General features: G+C 41.8%; 2 protein-coding genes across 5 annotated transcripts; one reads left to right on the top strand and one right to left on the bottom strand.

Moving 5' to 3' along the window:
• The first annotated feature begins 42 nt into the window (after positions 1–42).
• Positions 43–7,318, top strand: Gmpr2 (guanosine monophosphate reductase 2). 2 transcript variants are annotated; one of them, XM_003474424.4, is made up of 10 exons: positions 43–208; positions 541–666; positions 825–944; positions 3,294–3,377; positions 3,528–3,701; positions 5,236–5,317; positions 5,404–5,510; positions 5,675–5,717; positions 6,408–6,567; positions 6,744–7,318. In XM_003474424.4, exons 2-10 carry the CDS (start codon positions 580–582, stop codon positions 6,931–6,933), a joined length of 1,047 nt encoding a protein of 348 aa, XP_003474472.1. In that variant the 5' UTR covers positions 43–208; positions 541–579; the 3' UTR covers positions 6,934–7,318. The 2 variants fall into 2 exon arrangements, with proteins under 2 accessions (XP_003474472.1, XP_063092933.1); XM_063236863.1 differs by having other exon boundaries at positions 47–65.
• A 439-nt stretch (positions 7,319–7,757) lies between these two features.
• Positions 7,758–10,640, bottom strand: LOC100712757 (TERF1-interacting nuclear factor 2-like). Of its 3 annotated transcripts, none has more exons than XM_013157355.3 (8): positions 9,987–10,640; positions 9,751–9,855; positions 9,535–9,636; positions 9,349–9,459; positions 9,169–9,265; positions 8,426–8,855; positions 8,276–8,343; positions 7,758–8,201 (listed from the first exon to the last, which is right to left on the bottom strand). In XM_013157355.3, the coding sequence occupies exons 1-8, from the start codon at positions 10,176–10,178 to the stop codon at positions 8,113–8,115; spliced, it is 1,194 nt and encodes a 397-aa protein (XP_013012809.1). In that variant the 5' UTR covers positions 10,179–10,640; the 3' UTR covers positions 7,758–8,112. The 3 variants fall into 3 exon arrangements, with proteins under 3 accessions (XP_013012809.1, XP_013012811.1, XP_013012812.1); XM_013157357.3 differs by having other exon boundaries at positions 9,349–9,456; XM_013157358.3 differs by lacking the exon at positions 9,349–9,459 and having other exon boundaries at positions 9,987–10,639.
• Positions 10,641–20,601: the final 9,961 nt, after the last annotated feature.

Here is a 20,601-nt window from a genome sequence, read left to right as displayed (position 1 = left end):
ATGTAACAAGGACCCCGGTGTGTGAACTCTGTTTCCCAGAATACCGAGCAGGTCCTCCACCCAAGGTAGAATTCCTCCGTTAGTCTTCCTGCAGGCCATTAGCGGAACCAGTTGGTGTGGCTCACAAGACTTAGCGGGGTTGCTCGAGGCTAGTTGCTAAGCTACGGGATCTTTTGGTCAACTGCCATCTCTGCTAAGGCAATAGGAAGTGAGTACCCCCATGCCGGAAGCTGACCTTACCATTCTTTCTACTTCCCAAGTTAGATTTTATTCCAAACTGGGCTTTGCAGGGACGGGAGGAGGAAGTGTATTCGGGTAGACTCAACCCCATCGCAGTTCTCTATAACAGTTAATACTTGGGATGGAGCCATCAAAAGGAATCGAAGCCACAGGACGGTCCTGGCCACAGGCTTCAGGCAGGACACCTTGAACTACAATTTGGACCTTCACAACTAAGCCGAGAGAGGGGCCCCTGTCCGCAGCTGTGGGACATTAAAACCCAAAGGGATATTGGTTCAGATCCCTTTTTCTGACTTCCAGCCTTCCAAAGCCCAAGTTGACTCCCTGTGGTCCCCAGCCATGCCTCATATTGACAACGATGTGAAACTGGATTTCAAGGATGTCCTGTTGAGGCCCAAACGCAGCACCCTCAAGTCTCGAAGCGAGGTGAGCCAGCTTCTTTGTCTACTTACATTTCTTTTCTTTTTTTGGCCTCTGTGCACTTTGTGGGCCAGGCAGGACCAGGAAGATTGCCTGATTCTTATCCTAATGTGATACTTATTTTCCGGATGAGTGACAAGCACTTTTCCCGTTCATATCTGTAGGTAGATCTCACAAGATCCTTTTCATTTCGGAACTCAAAGCAGATGTACACTGGCATCCCCATCATTGCTGCCAATATGGATACTGTGGGCACCTTTGAGATGGCCAAGGTTCTCTGCAAGGTGGGACTTCCTCATACCTGTTACCTAATGGTATCCAATTAGCCCAGCTGGCTGCCAAGGTGTTTGCCACCCTATTTCCACTCCAGTCACCTCTCTCTAACTATGAGCAGTTAGGATGCTGTATTTACTATTTTCTGTAGTACACAAAGACCTATTTGATCAGATCAAAAGGCTGTCTGAGGGCCAGGGATATAGCTCAATGGCCTAAGTGCCTGTCTGGCAAGTGCAAGGTCCTGAGTTTGATTCCCAGTACCAAAACAAAACAAAACACACAAAAAATCTGTCAGAACATTGAGATTCAAAGTTTGCCCATTGTTTAAACCAAACTTTCTCTTTATATCTTATCACTTTTTTCCACTGCACAGATCAGCCCCTCCCATCATGTGTGTCACTACTGTTTGCATCACTAAGCATTCACTGTTTTAGTTCAGAAAATAAGTTTGAGTATTTAAATTTTCATAACTTAGGATATTGTAGAGAGAAAGTTAATTTTTTTGATGAGAGTTAATTTTTAATACCCACTATTCCTTTAAAAAATATCTTCCTTTTAAGTCCTAGGTTCCTGGGAGTTTCTGTGATGTGCCCCAAATGGAATGTTTTTTCTTATATACAGGTTGTTCATATTGAAATGGAAGACACTGCTGTGTTATTACCTGTCCTCTGTGCTTGTAGCTGAGAAGGTAGATAGTTCCCTGGGCATCTTAAGAACATATGCACGCTGCTGGTTGATTCTTGTAGCCCTAGTTGATGGGTTCTGTTGCTGGTTGTTGCTGTGTTAACCTTGAGCACTTTACCTCCTTGTCTCCAGTTTTTTGGTGTGTGTGTTGAAAGCCATTGTGATGTCTGAGTTTGATAGTTACACACTTTTATTCATGTTGCCATTCACTGACTGTTAAGGAACCCTACTGTTATCCATTATCTACCCACCCTGACCAATAGATTGGGGCATAATAAATATGACCATAGAGGTAACAAATTTGCTATAATAAATGAACCTTGTTGGAGCCTGTCTTAATTTTTTGAGATTGGCTGTGAGTATTGCTAAAGAAATCAGATTTTAGAGATGGAGCCAAGCAAGTCTCACAATAATAATAAAAAGGTTGGCTACAAGCAAACATCTTTTTTTTTTTGTCTTTTTTCCTTTCTATCGGTACTGGGGATCGAACTCACGACTGCCTGCTTCCAAGGCAGGCGCTTATGCCGCTGAGCTAAATCCCCAGCCCCCCAAACATCTTTTTCTAAGCTCGGCATTTACTGGACGTGGTCATCATGGCACATTATGTCAGTGTACCTCCCAGACTGTTAGTGATGGCAAACCTTTTAAAGCTTTCAGTGATAACAAAACACTGACCTACAACAACTTCTTTTAACAGCATGTTGGTGGTAGAGTTTTACTGAGAGACAATTCAGTTTTAGCTTCAGCTAGTGTGTTCTTTTGTATGTTTTGGTTTTTTTAAGACAAGGTCTTACTATGTAGTCCATGCTAACCTCAAACTCTCAGCAATGCTCTCTGCCTCAGCTTTCCAACTGCTGGAACTTCAAGGATGCACCACCACGCCTGGCACCAGCTTTAGCTAGTGTTGATGACCTCAGAGGAAGTATAACATTTCCTGTAGCTGCTCATACATCACTTTATTGGTTTTTTTCAGTTGTTTTCTGTCATCTATTTGTCTATTTCCACTTTAAAAGCACAAACATCAACATTCAGGTCCTTCTAAATGCCTTTCTCAAAGTACTGGGATATTCTTTGCAGTTTGTTGAGGTAGAGTGTGAACCTGAGGGGTCATTGTATCTTTGAATTTGGTTGACTAAAATAGATGAAACAGACTTTCTGTGTTTATGTCCAAAATAAGAAAATGTCCTTTAATAGAAAAGGAGAAAAGATGGGATGGCACCTTATGAGCTTCATTAACCATAAGACCTTACCTTTTTTGGGCATTTTCCTTACTAAATTACTGGTAGAAAGTGGGTTACCTTAGGAGGAGAGGCTAAGTGAGGACAAACACTGGCTCCATCTGGTCTCTTCATAGTTTCTCAGTGTCTGCTACTGGTTCCACTACACCAACAGCTTCTGCTTGTCACTTTCTGGTCAGTAGCAACATACATGGTAGCAGATCAAATGCAGTATAGATAACTCAGAAATATTTGACAAAAACTGGCTTATATGGTAAAGTCCTACTGGCATTTGTGGGGAGAATAAAGATTGAGTTAAATCCTAGCTTAACTATGAACTTTTAAAAGTGTGGGTTTTTTTTGAAACTAGTATTTTCTCTCAGAATAGTAGAAAAGTCTATTTGTAGGGAGACATTAATAGTTTTCTCCTTTTTGATGGTTCTTTCTTCTCCCCAGTTCTCCCTCTTCACTGCTGTCCATAAACACTACAGCCTTGATCAATGGCAACAGTTTGCTAGCCAGAATCCGGACTGTCTTGAGGTAACACTGGGCCTAGCCTGCTCCCTTTCTTATCCCGTTTTCCACCAATCCGTTTTTGGTTTCTTGGGGACCAACTCTTATGCTTATCCCTGGTCAGCTGCTCATCAGATCATCTCTGATATGATACCAAAGGCCCTGTTTTTCTCACAGTATCTGGCTGCCAGCTCAGGCACAGGCTCTTCTGACTTTGAGCAGCTGGAACAGATCCTGGAAACTATTCCTGAGGTGAAATATATATGCCTGGATGTGGCAAATGGTTACTCTGAACACTTTGTTGAGTTTGTAAAGGATGTCCGGAAGCGCTTCCCCCAACACACTATCATGGTATGTTTCTTCCCCCCTGCCCCTTTTCTTGTTTTTGTTTTGTTTTTTTGAGACAGGGTAACACTGTGCAGTTCAGGTTGGCCTTGAACTCACCTTGTAGCCCAGGCTAGACTCAAACTCACAGTAGTCCTCCTGCCTCAGCTTCCCAAGTGCTGGGATTACAGCCATGTACCACCACAGCTAACTATCATGGTATGTTTATATTATCCTGTAGTTGCTATTTTCCTATCCTTTCACTCTTTCCTGATATTTCATTTTGTTACATCAGTTCATTTCTTCTCTGCTGCATTATGTTGTATTTACTCTATATAATGCTGGATGATTATTTGTGTTTCTAAGTTTAAAATATGTATTGATCAGTGCAGTATCTCTGACCCTTGATTCTTAGTCTTTGTAAATCCAGTGTTCCTGACTTTACTCACCAAATCACAATGGAACTGTACATACTCATGGTACATATACATCTATCCACTGAAATGAATATGTACTGCAATGATATACAAGATGTGACAAACAATTTTCTTAGAAGCTTCAAAATTAACGTTGAAGGAGGCATCTTTGTATTGTCCTTCAAAAACAAATACAAGGGATGGGGATATAGCTTAGCAGCATAAGCACCTGCCTGGCAAGTACAAGATCCTGAGTTCCTCAGTACAAAAAAAAAAAAAAAAAAAAAAGCAAATACAATCTGCATGGTGGTACACGTTATAATCCCAAAAGTTTGGATGCCTGAGGCAGGAGGACTTCAAGTCCCGCCTTGGCATTTTAGGAGAGCTTGTCTTAAAATACAGAAGGGACCTGGGACAAAACTTAATGGCAGAGAACTTACAGAAGGGACTGGGGACAAAACTTAGTGGCAGAACACTCATGGTTTTGATTCTCAGTATTACAAAGTAAAAAAGGCAAACACAGTCAGGGCATATGGGTATGTAGCCTACATTGCTATTTTTTCCTCCTTTCCCCAACGCCTGAAAGGTTCTGTGATACAACAGCTTCAGGACAGGGTATGTCTGATTCACTTGGTGAAAGGGAGGTAAGTTTACTTACAGCTCAGATCTGAGTTTGGTCTAGTAGTTTTTGCCTCACTATGTGTCTCATTACTGATACACCATTTTATTGCCTGAAGCAGTATAATGCATCCTGGATCCTGAATTTACTCTAGTTTAGCTCTTTGACACTGGCCATTCTTTGTCCAAAATGCCCTGCTTCCCACTATTCTCACTGCAGGGTGGTAGGTGGACCAAGGAGAAATGGCTAGGAAACATGGCTGTTTGAAGTAGCTAGTATAAAAGCTCTTGGAGGGCCCAGCAGAAGGCACCTTGATACCTTTTCTTTGTAATAACATTGGAAAGTCAGGGGGCTGGGGATTAAGCTCAGTGGCATTAAGCGCCTGTCTTGCAAGTGCATGGTCGTGAGTTCGATCCCCGGTATTGATAAAAAAATAACAACATTGGAAAGTCAGTGTCCAGGCATGCTGTTCTATCTATAAAAACATCTGAACTCTCCCATTTCTATTTTGATTGCTGTATCTCAGGCTGGAAATGTGGTAACAGGAGAAATGGTGGAAGAACTGATTCTTTCTGGAGCTGACATCATCAAGGTGGGAATTGGACCAGGTAAGCTGGTTAAGCCATTGGTGAACTCTTTGGTGGCCAGTATCTGTGAAGCACTTCACTCTCACCTTTGTCATGTTCTTTGCCAGGCTCTGTGTGTACAACCCGGAAGAAAACTGGAGTGGGGTACCCACAGCTCAGTGCAGTGATGGAGTGTGCTGATGCTGCTCATGGCCTCAAAGGCCACATCATTTCAGTAAGACTCAAGGGGTGGATCGAATATGAGGCTGAGTTTTCTTCTGTGTGGAGGCTCTGGTAGGGTTCCTGTATTTCCATCAGTTTTAAGGTGGGCTGTTGGGATGTTGCCAAGGTGGCTTGGAAAATCCATGCTATCTCCACAAAGTGTTCCTTACTTTGCAGGATGGAGGCTGTAGCTGTCCTGGGGATGTGGCCAAAGCTTTTGGTGAGAAAGCTGGGAGGACACAGAAGAATCCTGTAGAATCACCTCTGAGGGTCTAGGGTCAGGCTAGGATGGGTATGGGAAGCCATTGAAACTTTTGTAATATGAACTGATTACTCTAACGCTTGACTATAGTTATCATCTACTGCAAACCAACAGAAGAAATTTGAGACACTGATTTGTATTCTTCATGTGTGAAGCAGTAACATTGCCCCTGTCCACTGAATTTTTTTTTTGAGTGTCCATTCAATTGTTGCACAATATAGATTCTGGGCTTCATTCAACACCTACCCAAATCAGCCTCTGAAGTATAGGGCTCTAAGTCTGCATTCTTCACAGCTTCCCAAGTGAGCCTTACTCATATTAATGAGACCTCTAGTCCCAGGAGGCTTGAAGTCTTTGTCACTTGGAAGCAGTAAAACAAAATGACCAGCAGATGGCAGAAGCAACAGAACAAGTAGAAGTCAGTCAGGGAATTCCCAGAGGTTCTTTAAAAAATCTTGAGGAAATCAGCTTGAGTAAATGCCAGTGCACCTAAGGCCTGTGTGGGATGTGAGGCAACTGGGGAAAAAACTGGGAAGATGCTAGAGTCACTACTCAGGACAGAGAATTTGGCGTGAGTTGTTTTTGAAGGAGGGCATATGGGCCCCTTGGCCAGCTACATGTTTTACCCACTTTCTTCATTTTTGGCAGGGGCAGGAGCTGACTTTGTGATGCTGGGTGGCATGTTGGCTGGACACAGTGAGTCAGGTGGTGAGCTCATTGAAAGGAATGGTGAGAAGTACAAGCTTTTCTATGGAATGAGTTCTGAAATGGCCATGAAGAAGTATGCCGGCGGTGTGGCTGAATATAGGTATATATGGAGTTCCAGCAGCTGAGGGTTCTTGGAGAACATATCTATGTAGTGTGATGTCAGGACTCATGGCTTCTAGGAGGAAATGTTGAAATGGGGCTAAATGCTAGCAATACAAGAGTCGTAGGTTTAAGGAATTCAGAACAAGAAAGTAATGATGTTTTTCTTATTTCAAGGGCTTCGGAGGGAAAGATAGTGGAAGTCCCTTTTAAAGGAGATGTAGAACATACCATTCGTGATATCCTTGGGGGAATCCGATCTACATGTACTTATGTGGGAGCAGCTAAGTTGAAAGAGTTGAGCCGGAGAACGACCTTCATCCGAGTCACCCAGCAAGTGAATCCAATCTTTGGTGATGCACACTAGACCTGGTGAGCAATTCTGCCCACCCCAGGACTGGCATTCCACTGCAGGGAACCCAACTGCTTTCTCACCCACCCCAGCTTGTGTGCCTGTGTGCCTGTGTATGACTTTATGACTTGCTATCATCCCACTCCTGAGGGCTCCAGCACTCTCTAGTTCTTTTATTTGCACACACAAAATGCCCAAGATACTCACTGGGGCAGAAGCTAGAAAGAAGACAGAATGAGGAAATGAAGATATTCAAATGGGAATCTGGGGACACAGAATCCCTAAGAGGAAAACATGTTGATTTGATTGGGTTTTACATGGCCTTGATCTCAAAGCAGCACGCTTTTATAATCACGTTTTGTTAATTAGCTTCATTAAATGACATCCTCGGGTATCTCAAGCTCAGAAGTGTTGATGGATTTAAAATATTCTCCATAAAGAGAGAGCTCTTGGACTGCAAAGCCATGCTGGGTCTCTGCGGTGCTGGCATCTGGGTACTGCTCCATGGTAGGCAGAGTTAGGATCAGCACTGACCCTCAGGATTACCATAGTAACCCTTCTAGGCACTTTTGAGTAACACTTTCCAAAGAAGCAAAAAGGCAAAGGGGTTCCTTCAGCTCTAGGGAAGGCAATTCTAACAAATGACCTCTGATGACCCATGGAAGCCTTCATTACCCTTCTTCACAAGTCAAGGTTGAGACATCAAAAATCTGATTATCAAACATTATACTGCTTTGGGCTGGAGAATGTAGCTCAATGGTACTGTGATTGCCTAGGATGTACAAGGCCCAGAATTCAATTTCCAGTACCACCACCAAAAAAAAAAAAAAAAAAAAAAAGGCATTATACCACTTTTATTTAGGCATCACAGATGGGTTTCCACTTGATTCCCATTAAGCTGCCTGCAGAGCTGAGAAAAGAGGTGGGCATAGGGCATAGGGCACTGCAGTAGCATCACAGGGCTCTAGAGCTATCTGTGCAGTCATGGGAAGCAGCAGGCATGGCACTGAGGCCATAGATGGGGAAGTATTCATGGAAGATGGGGATCAGGGTATTATACTTTGTCTTCTGATAGTTTCCTAGAGACTATAGAGAAGGGAGCATGAGGGGTTCTAACACTGGAAATGAATTCTGGAGCCTGTGGGCTTCTCACTCTTGTTCTGCCCATTGTTCTCTCCAGTTCTCTGCTCTTGCCTACTTTCCTTCTCTCTGGCAATCTTCATCAGAGTCCAAAACCAAGTCCCCTATGATAATGACTGAGGTGGTCAGAGGCAGAAAATGTGCTGCAAGAAAGAAACCAGAATCAAATTTCTTTCTCATAGAAAGAGGCTGTCTGATCCAGTCCTGACCCACCTACCTGGCTTCTTGGCCTCCGGAGGTGATAAGGATAGTCTCACGGGTTCCAAGTAGCAATCCAAGCAATTCCTAAGACAGAAGCAAAGGGCAGGGTAAAGACAAAGAAGCAAACAGTGTGCTCCTAGCAGGGACAAACAACACTTGTACTCACTCCATTTCCCCTGAGGCAGACAAGGCAGGTGGGTTTTCTTTCAGAGCCTTTCCCCCCAGAATCTGAGATGGACTCTTTGACTTGCTGGTGATGGCTGCTTTTGTGCCCACACCTGCTGTGTCTGCTGTGGGCATCCCATGCTCTTCCCTGCCCTCAGGTTGAGCTATGACTTGGCTTGATGGGTCCAGATTCCTAAAGGGTAACAGCATGACTGTGGGGCGTTCTTTATAGCTGCCCCCTGAAGATGTCCATCGGGACTGGAGTCTTCGCCGGCCTAAGGGGGTCAGATTGAAGTGATGGCCAGCAAAAGATTCTCGATGCTTCCTTAAAGCTGGTTCTCCAGGGCTGGGCTTGGCATTTGGTAGAGGACTGTGGAGAGCTGGTTTAGACTGCATAGGAGGATTCTGTCCCACAGGCTCAGTCAAGTTCACTGAATCAGAAACAAAGTGCGCAGGGGATTTAGCTTAGTGGCTTAAGTGCCTGCCTGGCAAGCTTGAGTTCCATCCCCAGTACCAAAAAAAACAAAAACAAAACAAAACAAAACAAAACAAAAAACCAAAAACCAGAAACAAAATGTTCTGTGAAACACATGAGGTTTCTTTCTTTCTTTCTTTTTAAAGAAATGAGGTTTTTCATTAGAATAACTACCTCAGGCCCACATAACTTCCAGTAGGCTGACTTAAATGAGGTCATGCTAAACACTGAACCCCTAAGTTTGCTAGTTTCCCAGGTGGTCCTGGTACCTGGAAGTGGCCACCCCATGTCCATAGCATATTGGCTCAAGGCAAGAGAAGAGGGGACAGGAACTTTGGGTTGCATCCGACTCAGCACATCTTGAAGCTGTGGGGAGGGAGAACTATGAAGACCATAGCTTCTCAGACAACCACCCCACAGCCTGCCCTTGCACTCCACTCCAATGAAACCTGCTGTGCCTGTATGGTAGGCAGTGCTCTCTCTAGCTGACACAAATATTCAAAAAACAGCTTCTCCATGGCAGCCATAAAGGGTTCCCCATATTCTTCTTCAAGCTCCTGCTAAGCTGAAAAAGAAGCAGAAGAGGAGGACGGAAACAGGAGCCACCTGACAGCCTTCAATACAGCTAGTCTCACCTGTAGCTTTGAGGCCAAATTCACGGGGGCCTCTGACATTAGTTGCTTCACCTGCTGGCAAAAGGTTTTCCGTGCTTCCAGCATCTTCAGATCCTGCTCTGTCTGTTGAGGAATGATATGAAAGGCAGAAAAAAGTTGCACACACCAGGATCCAGTGGTGGGGAGAAGGCGTACTAAGCGTAACTGGGGTCAGGTCTTGTTCCAGGGATTACTCACAGCTTTAGGGTACCGCGGTACAGGTCCAGACTCTGGGAAGTGGTGGTTCAAGACACTCAGAACCTGAGGCCAAGGCCGGCCTCGTACGATCATCTCCACCACCATCTGCACGATACTGAGCTCAGAATCCTGTTTCAGGCAAGCTACCCTTTCCGACTAGTCTCACCCCCAACCTGACTGTCCCCTCCACAGGTCCTCGCATCCCCCGCCCTTTCCAGGTCCTCTCACTGCAATACCTTGGCCTGTAGGCCCACACTCAAGCGCTCGTGGTGCCTGTAGCAAAACAAGCCGGGAGCAGCAGCGCGCAGGGAGCGCAGAAACTGGAGGACTCGAGGGAAATGCTCCACGCGGCGTTCGCGCACCACTCGCCAGCTGGCTGCCGCGGCAAAGCGCCAAGCAGCGGGACTGGCCCCCTTCGGGGCGGCCATGGTTGGCGTACTATGCCTGGGGGAAACTCGTTCCTAAGGACAGCGATCCTGGCAACCCTCAGGCAGTCGAGTTCTTTGTTCAACGACGGTCAGTTTGTGATCTCTCTCAGCCATTTCGGTAGGTCCCCAAAGTCACGGAGTCTTTTGTCTCGCTGTGGAACCTTAATTCAGAAATGGGCTGTCTGACAGACTACCCTATTGCTCAACTTAAATGCTGCTGCTGTGTGGAAGTGAAAGACCTGACTTCCAGTTCTGACAAGGTTTTCCCCTGGAAAGTGCGGGAGAAGGGGACCAATAGGCGGCCAGAAAGATGTGCGTCGTGACGTCATAATATCGCGCCTAGCAGCTCCTGCTTGGCTCTTCACACCGGTTTTCTACGCAGGTAGTTCCGGCAGTTGTGTGGCAGCGGCTTCTCTGTTGATGTTTATAGCTTCTGCCACGCTTCTGGAGACTGGTTGAGACACGTCACGTCATTCTTGAGGTCCAAATTTAAGAGTTCAGCTGGGCCACTTTCTGATACTGTCTGGTCTGGAAGTAAAATAATTTGAAGAGCTGTGGATGAAGCTCAATGAGAAGACCCTGGGCTTCAATCCCCAGTACTGCAAGTAAATATGAATAAGTAAAGAACAATTTAAAAAATAGTTTTCTAAATGTTTTGCACACAACTGTCAGCAAACTTAATGAATTTACTATTCTTACTATGTTGTCATCTTTTCTAGTGTCTGCCTGAGTCCATCACCAAGAACCAAACAAGGCACACATTGCATACTCTGTTGACTGAGTTCACTAACCTGCATGGACCTGCTTGTAAAACATAGTGAAACTGCGTGGTCTTTTGGGCCATTTCTTACATTCCTAGACCTAATGGCTCACATTGTTTTCATCACCACTAGATCAGTTTTCTAAAAGGATCTACACATTTAGTATATGTGCTACTGAATTGAGCACAGCCTCCACATATTCAACTGACCATGAGATACCTACTCCCAGAGTACCACAGATTGGGTATGTGTGAAATTTTAGCTATGTTACATTTTTTCATTCATTTATTCTCTGATTTTCTTCCTTTATGTAGGTTGAATTTCTGACATGTATAACTTCCATTCTTTCCAAAGAGTTTCTTCTGATATGTCTTGGAGCCAGAAAGCAACACAAAGATAAGGACCAGAGCTCCCCCAAAGAGAATCAAGTCTACTGGTGACAGATTCCATCAATTTTCATCTAAGTATTTCTGTCTCCTCTTTGAAAGGTTGTTTTGTACAGAGTACTAGATGTGAAGGGCTTTTTTCCCCCTCATTCAATGCTCTAAATATATCATCCTACTACATTCTTGATTGAATGGTTCCTGAATGGATATTAATGTAATTCTTTTTCTTTTTCTTTTTGGTACTTGGAATCAAATTCAGGTTCTTGTGCTTGCAGGCATGCATTGTGCAACTGAGCTATATCTCTGGTCCATTAATGTAATTGTTATCTTTGTTCCTCTATAGAAAAGTTTTCCTGAACTACTCCTTGCTTCTTTCAGTACTTGTTTATCTGTCCTTGATTATCTGCAGTTTGGTATGATGTGCCAAGGTGCTGTTGGTTTTTGTGGGGTTCTTTGGTATTTATTTTTTGCTCTCCTTGGTTGGTATTTATCATGGTTACCATTCTCTAGGTTCCTGCATCTGCAATTGGTATAATTTGTTTTGGGAAATTCTCAGTCATTATTGCTTCACACATTTCTTTTATTCCCTATTTATTTTCATTTTGTGTGTAAATCTTTTGTAAGGATCCCAAAATTCTTGGACATTCTTTTTTATTTGTTTTTCTCTGCTTTTCAGTTTTGGAAATTTCTATTGACATTTCTTCAAGTTCATTGATTTTTTTTTCTTCAACTTTGTTCATTCTTCCTGGAACCATCAGACCACCTTTGTTAGTTTTTTGTTGTTGTTGTTGTTTCTACCATTTACTTTGAGTTTTTTCTTAAGATTTCCACTCTCTATTTATATGGTCCACGTGTTATTTCATGTCTATTTTTCCTTTAGAATTCATAGCATGTTTATCATAGGAATTTAATTTTTGCATTACTGGGTATTTAAAGCAGGGCCTGGCAATGAGCTGTACCCCTAAACACACTACCTTTTCTTGAGGAAAAATGGACCTTTCTAAGTAGTGAAATTGCCCACTGTGATGGACTAACTAATGGTCAACTTGTAACAACCAGCTGAACTAAATCAGCATGGTTCTAAGTATGAAAAGCCCACTTGAGGATTATTGCCAGCAACATCAATGGAGAACTGGAGGGTAAGTTGGGCTGCTGTTGATTCTCCTGGAGAAGCTTGTTGCATTGGTTTTCTTGATATAAAGTCAGCAGTTCTCATCATCAGAGAAGTTTGGGTCCTCGCTACTGCTGAGGATGGCTGTGATTCTCTTTGTGGGAGCTCTGGCCCTTACCTTTGTGTCACTTTCTGGCTCAAGTGCAGATCCCTCAGCTTGCTGGCACAGATCCTTCATCCCACTGGCACAGACTTTTGAGTTTCCACCACTAGCATTTGGGCCTTGCTAGTGCAGATCCTTGATAGAGACTTGCATGAGACATTGTTGCGGGATCTAGGCCTCCATTTGGACTCATGGAGGACATTGCCATGGGCTCTAGGGATTTAGCTGAACTTGCTTGGGATGTTGCCATGGAATTCAGGCCCTCAGCTGGATTCTTTAGATCTCTGATTGTCAACAGATCTGTACTCTTCCACATTTGACTTTTTGGGTGAATATTATAAGATAATCCCATATATATTGTGTCTTGCATTAGATCTACTCCCTTGTAAACCCTAACTACAATATTCACCTACAACATTCATCCTATCCTCCTACCACACCCCTCTCACACACACAGTGTTATAGATATGTACCTTCATGCCTGGATATATACAAAATAAAATATCATGATAAGAAGAGCTCACCAAAGAGATGAAGACATTTGAGGAAGAACTTCATGTTTAGAGATGTAGCATATAGAGGTCCTGAAGCCGGAGTGGTTCTGGCACTATGTGGGAAAACAAAGACGCTAGGGACAGAGGTAGACTAATTCAAGAGAGAGAACTGGGCTGAGGTCAGAGTAACAGGCAATCATAGGATTCTGGCTTTGGGTGAAACCAGAAGGAGGTTTTGAGTAGAGGTTTGACAGATTCACCTCTTCATTGTAGCTACTATGTGATGAGTCACTGTTGCAGTTTATATGCAGTGTCCTTAAAAAACCTCAGTGTATATGGAAAGCCAGGCTCACCTCATCTCCTCAGTGAGGGCATCCTAAAGAAAGGAACCTTGCCCTGTCTGAGCTCCTCCAGCAATCTGCACGTTGTGTTTTACACACTGAGTAGGACTGCATCTGCCAGTGCCTGCTGGGCTCTGTCCTTCCTCCTTTGCCTAAACCCTCATCTCTGGTACCTACTCAACCCAAGCCTTCACTGAGGTCCCACTTTGAAGGCTCTTTGGCTGGTATGTTCAGCACAGTCCTCTGAGGGAATGAGCTAACATCCCTAACTCTGAAGATGAGTTCCCTGTGGGCCAAGGCCTTGTACCTGCAGTCTGCTTCTGAGAAGTTTCTGTGGGCTGGTCTGTGCCTTCTACTGCTTAGACATGTGGTTTATGACAAGTTACTTAACTTCTACATTCTCACTTTCTGGTCTATAAAATGGAAGTGAATTAAAATGAAGGGGTGAGATCAGATGGCCTTGAAGGTGCCTTTGAGTGCCTGAAGGGGGGAAGCAGGAGTGTATATCATGCTAGAAGGTTTAACATGAAGTCTATAGCTTAATAGGTTATATTTGGACTCCTTACAAATCTGCATTGATTTTTTTTGTCCATTTCTTCATAGACATGAGGTTAACAGTTGTTTAGGCTCAGAACAGCCTTCAAAAGTATATTTGACTATCATTTAATTGTAGAATTTCAGAAACCTTTTTTGTCCTTTTCTTTTTTGCTTGCTTTTTTTTTTTTTTTTTTTTTTTTTTTTTTTTTTTTTTGAGATTTAGTCTTGCTATGTAGTTCAGGCTTGAACTCACTATGTTACCTATGCTGCTCTCAAACTCACTGTGATCCTCATGCCTCAGCCTCTGGAATGTCAGGATTGCAGGTATATGCCTCTTCATATGCCAGAAACATTTTAAAAACTCTTCTGGATTCATTTAGGCTTGGCTAAGCCCAACGTTCATACAAGGGAAGAAATTATAAAGATCAGAGCAGAAATTAACACACTGGAGAGTAAAAAAAATATAAATAATGAATTGAAGACATTCTTTGAAAGATTAAATAGAATTGACAAATCCTTAGCCAACCTTATCAAAAAAAAGGAGAGAAAAGACTCAAATCCATGCAGTTAGGAATGGAAAAGGGTGAAATCACAACGGACTCTGCAGGAAGCCAGAAAATCATCTATACCTACTTTGAACTTGTATTCTAATACGATGGAAAATACAGAAGAAATGTAATGATTCTAAGATACATTTGAATTACCAAAGATGAATCAAGAAGACACTGGTCTGGGGATATAGCTCAGTGGCATAAGCACATGTCTGGCAAGTATGAGGTCATGAGTTCAATCCCCGGTTTTAAAAAAAAAGTATAAAAATCCTAAATAAGCTAGTATCAATAAATGAAATCAAAGATGTAATTAAAAACCTATAAACAAACAAAAAAACCACCAGGACCTGACAGTTTCACAGCTGGATTCTACAAGAAATTTAGAGAAGAGCTAACCACTACTTCTTAAACTCTTTAATGAAATTAAAAGGGAAACAATACTTCCAAATTTATTCTTAGAAGCCAACATTACTCTGATACCAAAACCAGAAAAGGACCCAACTAAGAATTACAGGCCAATTTCCCTAACCAATATTGATGCAAAAATCCTCAATAAGATACTGGCAGGGACCACAGCAAGTCATCAAGAAGACTGTACACCATGATCAAGTAGTATTCATCCCACGGATGCAGGGATGGTCCAACTATATAAATCCATAAATGTAATATACCATATTAACAAATCCAAGGACAAAGTTCATATGCTCATCTTAATAGATGCAGAAAAATCTTTTGACAAAGTCCAATACCTGTTCATGATGAAAAAAAACCCTATAGAAAATTGGAATAGATGGTCTTTATCTCAATCTAATAAAGGCCACCTATGACTAATCAGCAGCCATCATCGTACTAAATGGACAAAAACTGAAAGCTTTTTCTCTAAAATCAGGAATAAGACAAAGATATCCACTGTCTCCACTCCACTGTTGTTCAGCGTAGTTCTGGAAACTTCAGCTGGAGGAACTAGACAAGAGAAAGAAATAAAAATAATAAAGATATGAAAGGAAGAAGTTAAATTATTGTTATTTACAGGTTATATGATACTCTACTTAGAAGACCTCAAAAATTCTACCAAGAGACTAGATTTAATAAGCAAATTCAGTAATGCAGATGGTTCAAGATCAACACTCAAAAAATCCTGTATATAAATAAACTCACTGAGAGAGAAATCAGGGAAACAACACTTTTTAAAATAGCATACAAAAAATGAAATACCTAGGAATCAAGCTAATAAAGGATGTAAAAGACCTCTACACTGATAACTACAGTACTCTGAAAAAGGTGATTAAAGAGGATATTAGAAAATGGAGAAATATCTCATGCTCTTGGGTAAGAAGAACCAATTTAGTGACAATAGCCATGCTTCCAAAACTGTTATACAGATTCAATGCAATCCAAATCAAAATTCCAATAGCATATCTCCTAGAATTGAGAAAATAACCCTAAAATTCATCTGGACCCAGAGGAGACTTAGAATAGCAAAGGTAGCCCTGGGCAACAAAGACAAGACAGGGAGCATCACAATCCCTGACTTGAAATTATACTATAAAGCTACTGCTATAAAAACAATGTAGTACTTTCAAAAAAAAAAAAAAAAAAAAAAAAAAAAAAAAACAACCAGACTCAAGGATCAATGGAACAGACTGGAAGATGCGATGTAACTCCAGATACACTAAACCATCTTATCTTTTTTTTATCAGTACCAGGAATCGAACTCAAGAGTATGCACTTGCAAGGCAAATCCCCAGCCTTGTCATCTTAATCTTTTTTTTTTTTTTGTCTTTTTCGTTTTTATTGGTACCAAGGATCGAACTCACGACTGCCTGCTTGCAAGACAGGCGCTTATGCCGCTGAGCTGAATCCCTAGCCCCTTTGTCATCTTATCTTTGCCAGAGATGCCAAACACATTCACTGGAATAAAGCCTCTTCAATAGATGATGCTGGAAAAACTGGCTCTACACATTTATTCTTGGAAGCAAGAATCACCCTGATACCAAAACCAGAGAAGCATCCAACTAAGCAAAAGAATTACAGGCCAATTTCCCTAATGAGCATTGATGCAAAAATCCTCAATAAGATACTGACAGAGACTACAGCAAATCATCAAGATTAAAACTGGACCCATATCTTTCACCATATACTAAGTTAAAATCAGAATGAATCAAAGATCTTAATATTAAAACAGAAATACTAAATCTGCTGGAATATAGAGTAGGTAAAACTCTTGAAGACATTGGTGTAGGCAAAGAATTTATGAGCAAAACCTTGATTGCACAGGAACTATCACAAAAAAATCAACAAATGGAATCTCATCTTGTTGAAAAGATTTTGCACAGTAAGAGAAATCACAAATAGAGTGAAGAGACACCCACAACTTGGGAGAAGATGGTTGCCCAGCTGTACCTCAGACAAAGGATTACTATTAAGAACTTAAAAAAAAACCTAAAAACTAAAGAACTAAAACCAAAACAAAACAAAAACTAAAGAACTAAAAAAATAATCAGTCCTCCCAGATTTAAAGACCAGTCCAAAAATGGGCTTCTGAGATGAATGCATACTTCTCAGATGAAGAAATATGAACAGCAAATAAATATGTGAAAAATGTTCAATATCATTTGTCATTCAAGAAATGCAAATTAAAACAACACTGAGATTCCACCTCACCCAAGAAAGAATGGCTATTATCAAGAAATCAAGCAATAACAAGTGCTCTAGGGACTGTGGGGAAAAAAAAAAAAGGAATCCTTATTCACTGTTGGTGAGGATGCAGACTGGGGCTGGGGATTTAGCTCAGTGGCATAAGCGCCTGCCTGGCAAGCACAAGGTCATGAATTTGATCTCTGGTACCGCAAAAAAAATAAAATAAAAAAGAGAATGCAGACTGGTGCAACTACTGTGGAATCAATGTAGAGATTCCTCAAAAAGGTAGGACTAGAGGTCCCATTCAAGCCAACTATTCCCCTTTTGGTTATCTTCCCAAAACAATTAAAAACATTATACCACAGCAATATATGTGCACCCATGGTTTTTTTTTATTTTATAGAATCTGAAAATGATTTTATAAGTTCATGTAAATTGCACAGAATAGTGGATTACATTTTGGTGTACTGCAACTTGCATATAATATACATTGATTTTTTTTTTTTTTTTGGAGGTGCTGGCTTGGCTTCCCAGAGTCCTAAGTTCCAACATGGCGTTGGATCTCAGGAGACACTGCTAGTTCTCCCCCTGGAAGGGTTGCAGTGGGCCACACTACCGCCGCTTAGCAGGGAGGAGAGATGCTGGCTTGGCTTCCCAGAGTCCTAAGTTCCAACATGGCATGGATCTCAGGAGACATTGCTAGTTCTCCCCCTGGAAGGGCTGCAGTCTGCCACCCTACTGCCGCTTACCAGGGAGGGGAGGTGTGCACCCATGTTTATAGCAGCACAAATTTTAACAGCCAGATCTTGGAAACAACCTAAATGCCTATTGACTGAGGAATGGATAAAAAAAATGATATTTTTGTATAATAAAGTACTACTGGAGCTGGGGATTTAGCTCAGTGGCTTAAGCACCTGCCTGGCAAGTACAAGGTCATGAGTTCGGTCCCTGGTACCCAGAAAAAAAAAAAGAGGGCTGAAGATTTAGCTCAGTGGCTAAGTGCCTGCCTAGCAAGTGCGAGGTCATGAGTTCAATCCCCAGCACCAAAAAAAAAAAAAAAAAAAAAAAAAAGAGTAATAGAGTACTACTCAGCCATAAGGAATAATAAACAGGAGACTTTTATAAGTAGATGGATGCAACTTGAGACCATACTCATTAGTGAAATAAATAAGATACATGCATGTAAACATTGTATTATCTCAGTGTGAGAAGCTGAAACAACATATAAAGAGATATGTATATGTATATATATACGTCTATAAAATAGTTATACTACTGATTTCTCTGAGTTCACTAAAGAACAAAATTTGTGCTGTTATCGTCAGACAATTGAATGCAGATGCCTTGTGCTCAGGGTGAATGATTTGAGGATGCCAATATGCAATGTATGTATCATTGTTGCCCTCTGATTAATGTGTTTTGAAATTTTTTTAGTTTTTTTCTCCTTGAAATAAAATGGATTTAAAAAGAAATATAATTCATTTATGTTCACATGCAAGACATTAGCATCAAGAGTAGGTTGCAGGGAGCAAAGCACTGAAAGAGTTACCTGTGTCTTTATATTGTTTTATTTTTACATGGTAATTTTCATATATTTACTACGTTCTTCTGCGCTTCCCTAACTAGTGCATGCATGATCCTTTATGCTAAGTCATGGTTACAATAATGTATTCCACTCTGCAGCTTTGCTAGACAGCAGATTTATGTCCTCAGTTGTTCTCAGATGCCAGAGATTTGACTCAGTCTGAGCAGGTCCCCACCCTCCTTGGAATCTAGTGTATCTGAAATAGCTTATAAATATCCTCTCAAAGTTCTCAAATGTCTGGCTGTTCCTTGTTTGAGTTCACAGCAGCCAGGAAGCTACTGAATATCCAAGGAAGGCCTCCCTAAGCTACAGAATATCCAAGGAAGGCCTCCCTTCAGACACCATGATCTAATTAATTTACTGTAGGCAGATGGGGCCCCTAAATTGGGAAAATAGTCCCCTAACAGGGGGTTGGGGTCAGGCCTCTTTATACTCAGCAAATTTGTCCTTTCTTATTTCCAGGATGAGGCAAGAGTCAAAAAGGGCTAGGAATGTAGCTTAGCGCTAGAGTGTTTGCCTATTGTGTGGGAGGCTCTTGCTTCTATCCCTGATACTAGAGAGAAGTAAGTCCCCATGGCAGTACTAGAGGTTTCTCTGGTCCTTCAGCAAAACTTCAGGGCCAGCAATAAAGAAGAGGGAGTGTCCTTGGGGCCGGAGGTTTAGCTCAGCGGCCTAAGCGTTTGATCTCTGCCCCACCCCCCCCCCCCAAAAAAAAAAAGGAAAGAAGGGGGAGTGGTGGTCAATTACAGAGGCACAAAGAGATAGTGTGAGGTGGTCAGGTTGACAGTGCTCTTGTTAATTGGAAATAAAGAATCTTGCTATCTTTCATCTTTTCCTGTGGTTTTGTTTTCATCCATCTCTGCGCTTGTGTTTGGTTCTCTTATTTTGGAAAGTTTACTCTTGTCTTGCTCAGTTTTTTAAACCAGGATCTGCCCACAGAGAAGATCCTTCCAGAAATGAGACCTCCCAGCACTGATATCTAGTTGGCTGCCTAGGAGGAATATGTAAGGAAGCTGATTCAAAGCTCTGTTTCCCAGAGGAAAGTAGTATTGTGGAAACTCACAAGTGACTTCTGATTTGAGAGAGCCTTCATTTATCTACATTTGGGTTGTGGCCCTTTCTCACTCAGCCATTTTCCCCACAGATAGATGAACATCCAGGGAGTAAGGTTTGGGTCTTGAGTTTTTCCCCTCCCTCCTCTTTCCTTCCACCCCACTCTTCTCCAGTTCAATCTTTCCTCAGCCTCTTGAGTAGGTGGAACTACAGGGGAAGCCACATATTAGGCCTGACAATGAGTGATTTTGGTAGTTAGAAAAGTTAATTTGGCTTTGCAATACTTCTTTGTACATTAGATTTTATGGACACATTTTAGATATACATAACAATCACATTCATCATAGAGTTTGTACCTCTACCTGATATAACCTGTTTTTTTCCCCATTCCCCTACCCACCCTGTAATCCTCTTCCCCTCCCCATTTACAAACCTTTGTCTCCATGTTTTTCTTCCTCTTTTTTTCTTTTTTCTTTCTTTCTTTCTTTCTTTCTTTTTTTCTTTTTTTTTTTTTTTTTTACTTTTCCTTTCTTTCCTTTCCCTGTTCCACTCTTTCTTGTTACCCTCCCAAATTGAACATTTGCCACCTATTTCAAAATACATTTTGGTCCTTATTTACACTTTTGGTTTCTCATACCAGAGAAACAGTGTGGTATTCACATGTGTGTCCTAGTTTATTTTGGGACTCAGGGTGCATCCATTTTCCTAGAAATGTCTCAGTTGTATCCTTAATGACTATTGTATAAATACTACATCTTCTTTACCCATTCACCAGTTGATGGGCACTCAGGTTGCTTCTAA

Source organism: Cavia porcellus, unplaced genomic scaffold, assembly GCF_034190915.1.
Source record: "Cavia porcellus strain 051 isolate PalLab524CR breed Dunkin Hartley unplaced genomic scaffold, mCavPor4.1 scaffold_26, whole genome shotgun sequence".
NCBI classification, from domain to species: Eukaryota; Metazoa; Chordata; class Mammalia; order Rodentia; family Caviidae; genus Cavia; species Cavia porcellus.
This window is presented reverse-complemented; position numbering and strand designations above follow the sequence as displayed.